Source organism: Poecilia reticulata, linkage group LG11 (genome assembly GCF_000633615.1).
Source record: "Poecilia reticulata strain Guanapo linkage group LG11, Guppy_female_1.0+MT, whole genome shotgun sequence".
NCBI classification, from domain to species: Eukaryota; Metazoa; Chordata; class Actinopteri; order Cyprinodontiformes; family Poeciliidae; genus Poecilia; species Poecilia reticulata.
In genome coordinates, this window is record NC_024341.1 from 10,756,150 (window position 1) to 10,771,419 (window position 15,270).

The window sequence follows — 15,270 nt, forward strand, 5'->3', positions numbered from 1 at the left end:
GTGTGAGTCCTAAATTATTTAAAGATTTCAAACAACTCATTTCATTAATGCAATTCTTTATGATCCAATATTTGTATAATGCTAAAAATTTTGCCCTGTAATCTGACTAATGAAGTCAGCCCGGTATTTGCCGAGTGCATGGATTCCCAACACTATGTTGCACGTTTTATTGTGACAACTGAAGGTTTTCCTTGATTATTCCTGTGGAAAAATTGCAAAAAATGCCATTTTCAAATTGTCCAGATATTAAAAATGTAGTTACCGTTTTAATAGTAGAGACACCAACAACAACGATAACGATGTCTATTTGAATCACCATACTGATTGTTTTTGCATTCATTTGATAATGGCCACTGAAATATTTAGTCTCAATTTGTTGTTTAATAAAGACAAAAAAAAAGAAACCTTAAAGGCATTGAAAACGTTTACAGTAGCGTCCAATACTTGAGGGCGCCTACGGATACACCAACCAGTGCATTTTCTATATACTTTCCTTGTCTCGGTTATATTTTCAACAGTTTTGATATAATCCAGGACATTCAGGAATTAAATATCCATTTTGAGGTGTTTTGTTGTTGGAGACTGCCAGGGTACACCTGTAGTTTTAGATTATTCTTTTTAAAGGAACAGCATTATGTACTTCCCAGACACACACAGTGCCATTTTGTATGCCAAGTGGGGTAGAGCTGCTTAGAAACTGCAGCTCAGAGGAGAATTTGCGATTTGAAGGCGGCACTTTCTCCACCTGACAGGTGTTTTGCACAGCTGAATGGTTGCCACTGGAGATTAAAGGGTTTTTCAAATGTGCATGAAAGAATCAAAGCAACATTCCAGGTATGTTTGATAAGCTTTATGTGATGTAAAACTAAAAATGAGTCGATTTGATTGTGGGAGCATTCTGCAGTCATGTCTGGAAACTCAAACATTTTCTCCATGCACTGCTACCCCACTCCATCCAGATGTGAAAAAGGAATCCAAGTCAATGACTTTCAAGATGATACGATGTGAACATCCAAAGAGAAATCTGGATTTGCTTTATTTCCTTGTGAAAAAACTCTTTGGCAATATGGCCAACTCCACTGAAAAGCCTATTTATTCTTTTAAATGGTACCACAATAAGGAAATACAAGTGTGGGTTGTGTTGGAAAACTTGCCAAATTTTCCTCGCTTGATGCCAAACAGCTTACTCTGTCATTGGTACTTCATCAAATTGTATTACTGAAGTTTGAACACACAAGAAATCAACTTAATTCAACATGGAGAACCATTTGGAACCAGAACGGCCAGAATCTGCATGCCTCATCTGGCATGAGCAACACAACCAAGTTAATAAAATGAGGTTGTGGTAAGGGCTGAAGGGAGGCTTTTCCTTTCCCTCCAATCTCAAATTCTAGAGAAACCCTGAAACAAATTTGTGGATTTTTGGGAAAGTAAAGACATTGAAGGTAAAAGCTCAACCAGAGTGGTAATATGTGATAGATGCAGGTTGGAGAATCTCAACATCTCTGCACTGATTGCCTCCGATGCCAAAAATAAAACCTTCACCGTTTGTGAACTCGATTACAAGATACGCCATGAAGCAATGAAACTAAAGAAAAAAAACATATCCCTCATCTTATGTGCTACATTTAGAAAAAGTAAAGCGCATCTGAATTTCATTTGGCAGATTTTTAAATGAGTCGAGAATGACTTTAAAGAAATTCTGGTTTCTTGAATTGTATTCTACCAAATAAAATGGAACTTGGCAAGTTTTATGGCCACAAAAGCAAGGGATAACAACCAATCATTTAAAAGTAGAATGTTGCAGACCACATGGAAACGACGTGCATAAAACACACTTCTGTCTCGTCAATATTAAAACAAAAAAAGAACTTTATTTTTTTATTTATTTTTTTTATTCAGAGGCATTTGACAAGTGGAGCTGTGTGTTTGTGGGGAGGTGACGGGGCACAAGTATGGTTTGCAGAGAGGGGGAGGAGAGAACATCATGCTGAAGATCGATCACTTTTCCATAAACAGATTCAGTCCCTCTAATTTGTCCCATACCCAAAAAAAATGTTTCCACATTACACAACCAAGAAACGCTAACCGAAAAATGCCATCAAATCAGCGAGTGTAGCATCTTGTGAAAGACAAAACAGACTTGCATTTTCATGTCTTTAAGTCTTATAAATCTGAAAGAGGAAAAAAAAACAGGTCCTATTTTGCATTAGACTGAAAGGAAAAATCAAAGATTTGATTTATTTTCCAGAAAGAAAAAAAGTTTGAATACATGTAAGCCACACCACCAAAAATAGAAAGCAGAAAGGAATAATCATTGAGGTTCTCAAAGCCAAAAAGGAGTATATATAAATATAAACACTGATCAAAAGAAAACATTTCTATCACTTTCCATTATTCTCAATTCTACAGAGTTCATTAGTTTAAATTTTCATTTATTTTCTGGGGAGGTGCACAAAAGTTTGTGTGTGTGGGGTGGGGGAAGGGATGGGTGATGGGGGCGGGGCCTAACAAATGGTAGAATGCCTCCAATTCAAATATGTGTCTAAAGAGGTAGATCAAAAACAAACTGGATGAGGGGAGGGTGGGTATCAGGAGGATCATTTTAAGCATCACTTGTGCCCCTTGGTTAAGCGTGACGTCAGAAGGGCGCACCCAGGTAGAAACAAGTGTTCGGGGTACTGAGGTATTGGTGCGCGCTGGCGCTCAGTGGGGGCGGGGTGAGGCGTCCAGTGCCACAGCAACTCCCTCCCCCACCCCTCACCCCCCTCAGCTGAGGTAGACTGCGTTCTACTGTGGAAGCATGGATACACTCTAGCACTTTACCACAATCAATATATATTTACATTCGGCACGGAAACAAAAAGGAAATAAAATTACCGTTTAGGATTTTTGCTTCCTGTCCGAGTGGGGGTGTGGGGGGTTCATTCACAATTATGCGTCATTTAACTTGTTTTCCCCTGGATGAGCAACCAAAAAAAATTATCTAATCAAGTTGCAAAAAAGGACAGCTCACTTTCTCCAAGCCCAAAACGTAAAAATGCACCCATCTGTGCCACTCCCCCGACTCACCATGAAAAGAAAATTAATGACTTGATGGCCACGTCACTATGGCAGAGTTTGAACCTTACCAGGATAGCGTTAGCAATACGGCGCCGGATGACCCAGAAATGAAACAGACCAAGAGAGGGAAGTAAAAAGTAAAAGATACAGATGCTCCGACAACAGCTACAGGGAGGACCCATCACAGTTTGAGCTGCAGCATCCTGATCGCAGCCCTCAATAAGAAGGCGAAAAGAATTTGTCATTAAAACTACCAGCGAAACCCCAAAATAAATGGCATTGCTGCAAATATGTACGGTTGGCTTTTTTTTGCACGCGTTTAGTTGTTCTGTACTTGCTTTTGTCTTCAAGAAGATGGTGGACCGTCAGGGGGGAAAAAAACTGAGGCAATTTTTTTCTCTATATACTTCTCCGTCAGCCGCCAGCTGAGGGGGGAGGGTGGGGCGCCAACTCTTGCTGCAAGGCTGCTATGTACAAATAAATTTTATGTACATGGTCATCTTTGTTCACACATCCACATGTACAATGCCGCCCTAAAGCACCAGAGTTGAAGGCAAGGTCAGTTGGCAGCTGACCTGGAAATTTTAAATTTTCTTAAAAAAATAAAAATGTTCAAAGACTATCAGCTTTATAAAGTATACAAAATACCACAAAAGCAAAATAAAAAGAAAGGAACTTTTTTTTTCTCCATATAATCATTTTTTTTCTCTTCTGAGGTACTAGATCCTGAGGTAGTTAAACAAAATGCATAAATTGGTTTTTTCAGGGCAGCAGCTCGGCACCCTTTTCCCCAAAGGTGTCAGTCGCAGCGCTGCCCGCTCTACTAAATATATATATATATATATGTATTTATATTTATATATCGATCTATTTATATAGGTCTATCTATAAAATGCATCCGAATTTTTCTTTAAAAAAATGCCACTTTCATTCCGAGGGCAGGACGCCTGATATATAACCGACCCTCACAGGGGTCCTGTCCTAAAACAAGGATTTTTCCCCTAAATGTGGCCCACCTGGCCAGAGCCAACCCTCCCCCCAACTAAACCTCCGTTGGTCCGACCAGGACCGAGCAATGCCTTTTCTCTTTCCACGGAAAAACTCGTGAGAAAGCTTTAACCAATTAAGAAAAACTAAACAACCTAAACATCTTTAAGGTACCACACCACAGGGGGTGATAAAAAAGGGGTGTAGGGAAGGGGGGGTCTGTATTTCTTCCTCATAGTTTTAGTGTAAAAAGAACCAAATAAAAAACAAACTACACCCAAGGAGGGATAAAGGAAGGGGTTGAACGGAGGGCAGGTGATGTTGGCGAAAGCCCTCTAAAGTACATTCTCACAGCAGACGCAGAGACGTGAAGTGGGTGGAGCTTAAGAGGTGTAAGGTGTCGTCACCCGCACTTTAAAGTCATCAAGTTGTTCAGGGAGGGCTGGATGTTTGGTTCCGATGACCTTGACCCCTGAGATGTGCATTAGGATCCACTGTCATTTTTCTTTTCCCCCTATGAGCTTTTCTGCATCTGTCCATCTTTCGAGTTTCACGCCGGATCCAGTCACCGTTCTTCCAGAGCTTGCTGGAGCTTCACTTCCTGCGTGGCGTCGGAGGCTGGCCGCCCGATGGAGACTTGGGCTGCTGCTGTTGATGCTGCTGCCTCCTCACCTGAGCCAGGATCTCCTGAATCTTCCTCTGGGCCAACTAAACCAGATAGAAGAACATTAGTGTCCTCAAAACACGTCATTGGAATTTTAAGATTCATTTGTAAATATGGCTGAGACCAAAATTTCCCCCATTGAATGTTTTGTTAAATTTGCTGCAAATATGTACGGTTGGCTTGTTTTGTCACACGTTTAGTTGTTCTGTACTTGCTTTTGTCTTCAAGAAGATGGTGGACCGTCAGGGGGAAAACAAAACAAAGCAACAAAAAAAAACAAAAGGTGAAATTACTGCATTTTACTTATTTTTCAGATAACTGACCGGGAGGAAATCTGACTGGCAGAAACATGCTCCCAACAAGAGATCTTTCAGTTACAACAATGTAAAAAAGTAAAAAAAAAAAAAAAATCTTTAGAAAAGCAAATGAATGTAAATGTATTGCTTTTCCTTTTGAAAGACACACTGCTGTAGAAGTTATACCTTTCACTTTCAACAGTTTTTGTCCAACAACTGCATGCATGTAATCAGATTCACTAAATACCAAGTTTAGTTGTGACTTCAACTACTCCAGAGGAGAAATATAATTTAAATGAAGATTAAGTTGAATGAATAAACTTAATGTCAGAGTTTTGATTTTGTATTTTTAGACATATTTGTGTAATTGGTCACAGGTTTTTTGTTTTTTTACAGTGAAAGAATTACACATCTTGAAAACTGTCGCGTTGTACATCTATGATTTCCTGGACCCACCTGGCACGCAAAGAAGTGTCCGCTGATCTTCACTATGACCTGGTCATTCTCGTCAGGCGTCTGGTCCCTGGGAACCACCACTTCTGCACAGGTCAAGTTCTGCAGCTCATTCACCTGCAGTCACATCAAGACGAACTTATTACTGGTGCACAATTCAGATTTTTCTTTTTTCCTTTCCCTCCGCTCCTCAAGCCCAACATTTGGGAGCATCCATTTATGAAACTATATTTACCGTTTTTCCACCTTTCCCAATGACGCGTCCAGCAGCAAAAGAGGGAACTTTGATGTGCGCTTCCAGCTTCACCTCTTCTTTCGGCCCAAAAAAGTTCTCTTCTTTAAGCTTGCCAAAGATGCGACACTGAGCCTGAAGGCAGAAAGGTTCAAGTAGAGATTAAATAAAACTTTTAACCAATTTTAACATTTGCCCTTTCCAGCCGAGCAACGTTAAATAGGACAACCTTCTAACTCATGTGAGAGATACAACTTCCAAACTTTTAAATCAGCAAGTCTCAAGGTTCAGCACCTTAAACTGAGCTTCTGGTGGCCCGACAATGATGACCATCCTCTGCTTGGCATCCATTCCTTCTGCTGGAGCGATCTGAAAGCGGGTAAAACGCAGCATTAACAGCAGCCTACACCCAGACGTCTACCTCCTATCACCACAACGTTTTCCCTTACCTTGATTGAGGCTCCTGCAAAGTGTGACAGCTGTTTGATGTGTTGCCCCTGTTTCCCAATGATGGCTCCCACAGCAAGGGCAGGAATGAACAGGTGAACCGTCTCAGACTCCGGCTGGCCCTGCTGAGCGAAAACAAAAGGTTACAAATGTGACCAGAAGACTCAAACGGGACCGACGCTACAGCTCCAGCCACCGATGTGCCAAGGCAGATAAGGGATCAAGCAGAAGCTGCACTATTCTGTAAGAGTTGAATGTAGACACTTGAAATTAGTAGCTGAAAAGGAGTAGCTTCTATCTAGAAGAGAGACAAAAGGTACAATTTCTATTATTAATCTCTAAACTGTTGGATCAGATCAGTGTAAAAACATGTAGGGATGTTATTAGTCCAAGATGAACAGCATGATGTAGAAACATGTTAGTAAAAACTTGAATATGTAAAGAAAAGGGAACACCGAAAAGTCTTGTTTAATCGCACTCCATGAAAAGCTTTGATTTGGTAACGTAAAGAGGCTCTATAGTTTAGAAATCAACACTCAATAAAAACCAAATTAAACGCTCTAGACAAGTTCAGCATATACAATCATTTGTTGTTTTTTTTTAGGTGTTGCTTGCCATTCACTCATTTAATTCTAATATATAATTATTCTTGAATGTTCACATCTTTGTTACAACCACAAGCTTCAAAGCATTTATGTGGATTTTGTTTGGTGGGCTAATACATAGGCCTGTCACGATAAATCAATTAATCGCACGATAAATTAAACCTATCGACCTGATTTTAATTATCGGCTTTATCGTCTCTTCCTGCCTTTTCTCGTTCTGTTGATGACACTGAATGAAAAATGATTCAATTCCGGTGCTCTCCGCTGACAAATCCCTTCCTCATTTCCTTAGTGTAATGTCCAGCGCACACTACACGAGTTGTCGGCCCATTTTCAAAACCTGAGAGACACATTAGCCGACAGAAATCCTAGATATAAATGGTTCAATCGGGTTCGTCGTGCCGTGTGGTGTCCAGCCACATGAGCACAAAATTTTAAAATCAGGCCTTAATCAATGCTTTACTAGAATCTACCTGTGATGCATGTGGTTAGAGTCAGCGTAAAGTCCTGACTGAATGAAAATCATTGTAACCTATTCATGTCACGTTAACGAAGAACAGCTGAAAACTTACCGGGTTTATCAACTGAGGTAGCAATTTGGCGCCAACTCCTTCCTTGTCATTTCTATATTCTTTGCACAAAATGTTTAATAAATATTAATGTTTCCACATATCATCTCCAATGTCTGCTGGACTTCGGGTCGCCGTGTCAGCCATTTGGGATTCCCCTCCGTAATTTCCCCTCAGAAAGCGGAGGAGAATCCGCCGCTCTGATTGGCTATCTGACACATTCAACAGGCAGCGTTAAGCTACCAGTCGGGGAAAACCCCTGATTTAAATCGGAGCGGCCACGACAATCTACCGTGACACACCACACACTGCAGGATGATCGGTTACAAAATCACCAGCGACAATCTTAGATTGGTCAACGATCGAAGATTGTCATAAGGGGAAAATAGGGGCACAAATCGTGTAGTGTCAACTACTGCATTAGGTTGTCGGATGTGCCCATCTTCTCTATATAAATCTAGTGATTAATGAAGGGCAATATAGTATGCACTTTTCATAATCTGCACTCTTTTGGTTGAATGGAGTATTTATTTCCACTTTGGCTTTATGTTTAGTTTTTATTCAAGTACGTTTTTTTGTTAATGGAGACTGAGAATCCATTAACACTGGAACTGATTTAGTTGATCAGTTCCAGTATTATGTGTTCTTTTGAAAATAAAGTGCATCTATCCATGGCAGGAAATTGCATGCATTACTAGTCATTTCCATTAAATCAGTGTCAAAAGTGTCTTGAAACAATATTATCCTTTATCGCAATAATGTTTTAGACAATTAATCGTCCAGCAAAATTTGTTATCGTGACAGGCCTACTAATACAAAGTAAAAAAACCAAAAAAAAACCCATGGTTTTCAAACTTTGACAAATCTTAAAACATTTGTTAAAATGAGTGCACATGGTGGAAGAATCCTTTAAAGACAACTATGATCTGCACACTCCACAAATCTGGCCTTTGTGGAAGAGTGGCACAAATAAAGCTAGTGTTCAAAGAAAGACATAAGCACTGCATCATGTCCCTCTAAACGGCATCAGGACTGTTAAAATTCTGTTTTTTAAATAAAAAAAAACAACAAAAAAACAACCTTTTTCTCCAACTTCACAATTATGAATTGCTTTGTGTTGATCTTACAGATAAAACCTCAACATCATGCACTGACGTTTGTGGTTGTAACGCCACCACAAAATGTGACAAAATTTAAGAGTGAATACTTTCTAAAAGGCAATGTAGATGCTGTCGATTGTTCATACCTGGTAGAACTCTGCCGTATATGCAATAAGACAATATTTTCAGATATTTGGTAGAGGTTATAAAAACCATTCACCTGCTTAGCTTTTTTGTATACAGTGCATCAGCGAAATCACTAAGTTCACGTTAATATTGGAGTCCGTCATCTTCTTCACACTCACTGCGTATTTAGAGTTTTCCTAAATCCCAATATGTGGGGAAATGAAGGAGAACTTTACAGCAAACCCAAACCCCTAATCTCGCAGTGAGCAGCCACAAGCCGTGCAAAGCACTTTGGGATGGGTGACTTACAGCAAGTGACTGGCTGCTTGCCGACAGCATAGAAGCCCAAAATGGCCCCTCAGCCCCATAAGGACTGCACTAGAGGGGGAAAAAGGAAACGTGAAACTTTGTTGCTCAAGACTGATTTCTGCTTTCGTTTCAGTTGCAGACTTCACAGGCCTCACCCAACAATTTAGAAAACCGAGTCAACAGTTCTTGGCTTTGTAGTGTTGGAAGTGTTAATAGCCGACAGACTTGTCACTTACGCCATACGAGCATCCACCGTGAGCTCCAGGAGGCGAGACGTTGGCCATGGAGGGACCCATGCCTGGTGCTCCACTGGGGAACAAACCCAAAGCGTTCAGATTCAAGCCAGGAATGAGGTTGGATTGGAGCTGTAAATAAAACGGTAGTATATTAATTGATGACCATTCAAATGCATTTGTCAAGCATTCTCCTTTTTCATTTGACACCCCTGTTCTCCCAAAAAATAAAATTATCTGAGTAACTTCTGCAAAAGTTTTCAAAAAGCAGGCACATAAAATGAACCTTGACTCAAGATTTTCTACAATTCAAGCAATGCATATTCATCCTACCGGCAATAAAAAAAATACTTAAGGTTAAAAAAAAATACCTTAAGGATTACTGAACAAAAAGAAGTCCACTGAATTTGTTCATTAATCCAAACATTACAGTTTGTCCTGAAGCACTACAAGCATTAAGACGAAATATTAGGTCATCTTCACATGATGTTTTAGGATCTGAAAGTGCTGCCATAGCAGTCGAGTACAACAGATATGCAGATAAGGAATTAAGCATTTTACTTCCTAAACAGAACTTTTGGCTCTTTTCTTCCTTTTTAAAGTCGGTAGTTTCAAAACTGGGCACAAACACACTCGCATCATACAGACAACATAAACTTTATAGGAAGTAAAATAGAGGATAAAACAGAACAGTATAGAATTCAAATATTTCCTCTATTTTTAATACAAAGAAAAATACGTTACATATTTAAGCATTATTAAAGCAGTGTTGTGCACAAATGCATTGAATTCAGTTTGTTCAGGAGTTGCTTGAACTTTTGTTTTACCTGATGCCACAAATTTTGGTATTTTGTATATTACCTTAGTTTTACCTCTAGGTGGCACTTTTGTGTTTAAAACAATTCTTGCATAAAAAGGTAGGAACTTTTAATTTGGCGTCAGACCATGTAATTTGAGAAAGTTGCAGTTCTTTAGGATTACTGTCGGATGTAAAAGTGAACTAATGTATTTAACATACATTAAAGCAAGATAAGGGCAACAGGGGGGTTTTATTGAAAATTTAGAAATAGATTTAGGGCACAGATTTTGTGTTTAACAGATGGGCTTATTTAAACACCACCAGGATTTAACTAAAGATCAATACAAATCTACAATTTTTTAAATGTGGCCATAAATAAAAAGGACGTCAATGGGAAGATTTTCACATTTATGCTTTGCTTTTTGACATCTGTAGTTACATTACAGTTTGTGGGCCAATGACAGAATTAGAATATGTAAATAATTTCATAGATCAGGGTACAATTTGTACGTATAATATAGGTGCATGGCATTAATTTTAAAAGCCCATTTCATGAAACAAAGCAATAAGGATAAAGTGGCACAACCCTGTTGATTCTTACATTCATAGCAGCCATGTCGCTATCGTAGGATTCCCTGATCTTCTTCATCACCTCCTCCTCAGCCCTGGAGCATGCTTCAATCGAGCCCTTTATTGTGATTGTCCGCTCTGGGTTGTACAAGGTGAGATCCTGGAGCCTGGAAAGTTAAAAAAAAAAACAAAAAAACAAACGGTGAAATATGAACATACTATGAACAATAGCAACAAAAAGCACCGAGTTGATACAATGCCGACTGCCGTCTTTGTGAATTTACTGGAGACGGCGGCAGCGAACAGGGTCAAACTTTCTTACGGTGAGATTGTGATCTTGGTCCCCGTGTCTTGCTCGATTTTCTTAAGGTTGCGGCCTTCTTTTCCTATTAATCTTCCTACAAAGTTGTTGTGTGCAAGGATCTTCAGTGGGATCTCCTCAGTGCTGTAATCGATGACGGCGTGATACGTTTACAAATACAGAACATCCAAATACACAACACAGAAATGATTCAACATAATAGGTCAATACATTTCTGATCAGTCAACTTAATCCACTTCTGCTTTCTGCGGGTGCACTGTCTGTGCTCAGTATATATTTTTTACTCTCAGGTCCGTTTACCTGTTGAGGAAGATCTTTCATGGTCAGGAATGATGAATCATTCTCTTCCTCTAAATATTACACAGGCCTCTTCATTGTCTTTTAACTAATTATTAAAACTTAATTGTATAAGAAGGCTTTTAATAGCTACATTTCATTTGTATTTTTATTTCATTTTGTTTTACATTATGTATATTAATTGACTTGGTAATCTGCCATGTTTTAATGTGAAGCACTTTGTAATATTCGTTTTAAAAAGTTCTCTACAAATAAAGTATTTTACTGATTTTGCACTGTCAGAAATTCCCCAAGAAAATTGTAGAAACTAAATCTGAAAATGCCTCATCTGATGAGCTCCAATTAATAAGAGGTTTGTGGAGAATTTAATATTGGGAAACCATTTAATAAATCCACATTATACAGATGTTCACATTTAAAGTTATAAATAATAGTGTCTGCAGCAAAGCGTATCAGCAAATAAGTGTTGAACTTCTGAATGAATGGAACAGGGAGCGCTTTTATTTTGACATTTAGCCAGAAAGAGTTTCATAATGTTGCAGCTGGTGGGACAGCAAGAGAGTGGCAAAGACAGATTATGTTTATTTTGTTCTGAAGTGATCCAAACCATAGCTTTCACTGGGAGAGACAGTAGCTTGGTCATTATGAATCTAGAGTTGACATGGGCCATAAACACCTCATAGTCCAACATTACTGGCCAATCAAGCACATCCTTTAACAATAAAACATGCACCGAAGATCCAATCTGTTGCTGACATACCAGCTTGTTTTCATCTAGTCTCAGACCAGAAATTCAAGTGTAGAGTCTTCCATTTTTGTAATTTAACCATGAAACCTGTGCGACTGCTCACCATCACCATTTTTACTCTCTGTGCAATGGAAGGAACCATTATCCACTGCAGGTCTAGTCTCCCTGAACGATGAACGAACAGCAGCTTTTCTCCAAGTTCCTCAACCCATTTAAAAGTCCAGACACTCAACAGAAGAAGCTCATTTAAGGTAGATTCATATCTTTGAAGAACAAAGATATGCATCTTTGTTCTTCAAAGATTCATATCTCATGACTGCAGGCTGGAGTTGGAAAACAAACTGGTAAATCAAGAGGTTGGACTTTTTTTTTTTTTGGCCCTTTCACCAATATAGCAGCACCTGCATTTCTGCAAATGAGGCCCCAGTCAAGCAGTCAGTCCGTTTCCTACTCATAAAAAGTTAACAAAACCCCTTTTTCTTGAAATAAATACTGACCTGAAAGGGAGAATTCATTGACTATGTGTTTATGTGTTGAATGCTCAAACACTGCAGTACTGTCACCACGGAAGGAAAGGCCTGTACGGCAGGCTGCATTTAGCTTACTGACGGACAAAGACGGCGTCCCCACAACTTCCTGTAATGTCCTGAAGCTGTAACGGTTGAATGCTTCTATAAGTTGCGTCAACAATGAAATGTTGCATTAGTTATTTGCCATCAAAAACTACACTAAGTTTTACAGCCTTAAAACATCAATTTGTTTCAGACGTCTGATATTTCTTTGGAGAAAGGAGGTTTCATGTTAAGAGAAATTACAGACGGTCGGTATTTGCACCTGAAATCTCAGAAAACATCAACTTATTTTGCTTCGAATTTAATTTTTCTGGACTTCTTGGCTAAAATCATATCTCTGAACATTTAAAAAGAACAGTGGGAAAGGTTTGGCTCAGCTATTAAACACAGTTCAGAAAAAGCCTTGTGTAACTTTATTAAAATAGCTTTATAGTCAGTTTATTTTAAAAAAAAGTATTGTTTTTAGTAATTTAGTCCAACTTTTACGGCCTTCAATATGAAGTGCATCTTCCATGGGAAATATCTTTAGATATTAAGAGTCATAAGGGAGAGTGGTGTGGAAGTTCTTACAAAAAAGGATATCAACTAGCAACATAAACTAGTTAAAATGCGTCAGTCATTTGATTGTTTAGTGTGACCAAACATCTGAATTAAATTAGCAGGCTTCTGTATAATTTGATGACCTGCTGAGGAGGTGATTCAACTATTTGATTTGGGTGAGTTGATAACAAAAAACATCTAAAAGTTGCTAGACAGTAACTCTTAAGGATTAATTTTTAAAAATGCACCCACCTGCCCTCTGGTTCTTAAAATAGGTAGAGAATCAAACACGTGAAACTCAACCACACAACACTATTTCATTTCTCAGGGTTTTTTACTAAGAGAACTCACAACTTTGTGTCAACTGCTTCCTTCTGCATGATATCCATGATGGTTCTGCAGGCATTTGAACAACCGTCAGGGGTGGAGTGAATCGTAATGGGTTTTTCTGCTGCGCCTGCATTTTCTTTCCGATGGATGTCAATCCTGTCGTGTAGAATCAACCAAAATTAGTCAAAATTTCTAAGATGCTCAACAATAAAATCTTCTAGGTTCAGTTTAAATCCTGACCTCCGTGTACGTACTTTGAGTGGGTCTGTTTGGTGATATTCCGTATGGTGGCACCCTCCTTGCCAATGATTGCTCCTACGAACTGTGTGGGTACCAGCACGCGCAGCGGGATGTCGGACTGCACTTTGGGACGCGCACCCAAACCAGGAGAGCCAGCACGGGGAGGTCCACGAGCGTTGAAGCCTCTTCGACCCCCTGAAGGAGGACCCTCTGGTGCAGCCGTCTCATCTGGGATATATGACACTTTCAAGGCATAGTTCTCCATCATTGATCCATTGAGCTTCTCCATTGCTCTGTGGAAAGTTACAGGACAGATGAGGGTCAGCGATCCCGTGTCAGCCTCAAAGATTTATGGTTTTGTGAGATGCAAAAAAAATGTAATATAATTGATGTACACCAGGGGGCACCAGATGGCTAATTTAATCCCCGCCTTTCCAACACACACATTCCCTCCTTTCGCCATTGACTGGATGTCAAATTTAGCTAGACTGACTTTGAGACAGCAGAAACATGGCACATTGAAGGAATTAAAAAACTAAAGACATGCTGATGCAAAAGGACAATAAAACAAAGTCAAGGCAAATGTTTACTTACAGCCTTGCATGGTCCCGAGCTGCGTATCGAACATTCACTACTGCAGTCTCTGTATCAGTGTTTACTGTGGGAGAAAGAGGCATGCAGTCAGAGTCAATAGGAATAGTCCCAAGACTAGAGGACAGAAGATGCTACGTCAAGTCAAACCTTCACTTATTTCACAGCAGACTGAAGCCACCAATGTTATGTTTGCCTGTTTAATGATGATCCTTATACAAAAATCCACTTATTTACAATGGTCACTCTTGGCAGTACTTCACATTTTAATTTCTTCGCTGTCAAAATGACCATCTTTTCTTAGTGCCCAACAGAATTGTTTTTCATAAACCCAGGATTTATAAAAAATAAAATAAAATAAATAAAGACACTTGGCATTTATTGATCAGGTATGTTGATCAAGTTATATTAAAAACATCTGGCTCAAAATTAATTTAACAGTTTTGGCAAGGAACTGGTAGATTTCCTCATCTTGTTACGAGCCAGTTTGTAATAATTTTGTTCATGTAATATAATTTATTTGCCAATTCTTTGGCACAGTATATTAAACAGGCACGTGACTACCATAACATGGGTTCAATTACAAATTTGATAGTCGCAAGTAATACATTTCATTGAGAAAAAGCGTAGGATTAAATAAGCTTTCACGTTTTCCTACTCCTTTTCAAACGCTACAGTGATGAGCCAGTTTTGTCTTATGTTATGTATGTATACACGTTTCTCTTGTCCTACTGATTACTCGTTTTCATATTTTTAAAAACCTGTTTGAAATCAATTTAAATTGAGGCTTATAGCGCCATAAACTCTGTCTTTTAGTTTAATATTTTGTGAGAACTTAAAAGCACACATTTAATATGGATGTGAATAAAAAGGTTTTTACCATGCTAAATAGTCTTCATATATAAACACTGCATTAAATGGTTAGCTTTGACAAACTGCTCTGACATTTAGTCCCCACAGGAGAGTTAATACTCCACAGGTTCAACTCAGTATAAGAGACTAATCAAGTTCCAGTTTATCACCAATATGCAGCTCTTTTTCTGATTACCTTTGCACCTAAACCATCTTTCTGATGGTTTTCTCCTGGTTTGTTGAGCAGGAGAACAACTTTTGTCCAGATACAACTAAGAACTTTACTTTTAAAATGTGAAAAGCTCACAGAATAATTTTACAGCAA

General features: G+C 39.0%; 1 protein-coding gene across 4 annotated transcripts in view; it reads right to left on the reverse strand.

Moving 5' to 3' along the window:
• Positions 1–1,868: 1,868 nt before the first annotated feature.
• igf2bp3 (insulin-like growth factor 2 mRNA binding protein 3) overlaps positions 1,869–15,270 on the reverse strand; it is a 32,137-nt gene continuing 18,735 nt past the window's right edge. For 2 of the 4 annotated variants that reach the window (XM_008421682.2, XM_008421683.2), the window contains exons 5-16: positions 14,097–14,160; positions 13,517–13,795; positions 13,284–13,418; positions 10,776–10,898; positions 10,485–10,620; positions 9,088–9,216; positions 8,852–8,920; positions 6,145–6,264; positions 5,990–6,064; positions 5,699–5,830; positions 5,467–5,580; positions 1,869–4,758 (exon numbers count right to left, since the gene is read on the reverse strand). In XM_008421682.2, coding sequence (XP_008419904.1) covers positions 4,645–4,758; positions 5,467–5,580; positions 5,699–5,830; positions 5,990–6,064; positions 6,145–6,264; positions 8,852–8,920; positions 9,088–9,216; positions 10,485–10,620; positions 10,776–10,898; positions 13,284–13,418; positions 13,517–13,795; positions 14,097–14,160 — 1,490 coding nt within the window. In that variant the 3' untranslated portion in view covers positions 1,869–4,644. Of the gene's footprint in view, positions 4,759–5,466; positions 5,581–5,698; positions 5,831–5,989; positions 6,065–6,144; positions 6,268–8,851; positions 8,921–9,087; positions 9,217–10,484; positions 10,621–10,775; positions 10,899–13,283; positions 13,419–13,516; positions 13,796–14,096; positions 14,161–15,270 lie in introns of all 4 variants that reach the window. The other 2 variants (XM_008421686.2, XM_008421684.2) reach the window with 2 other exon arrangements.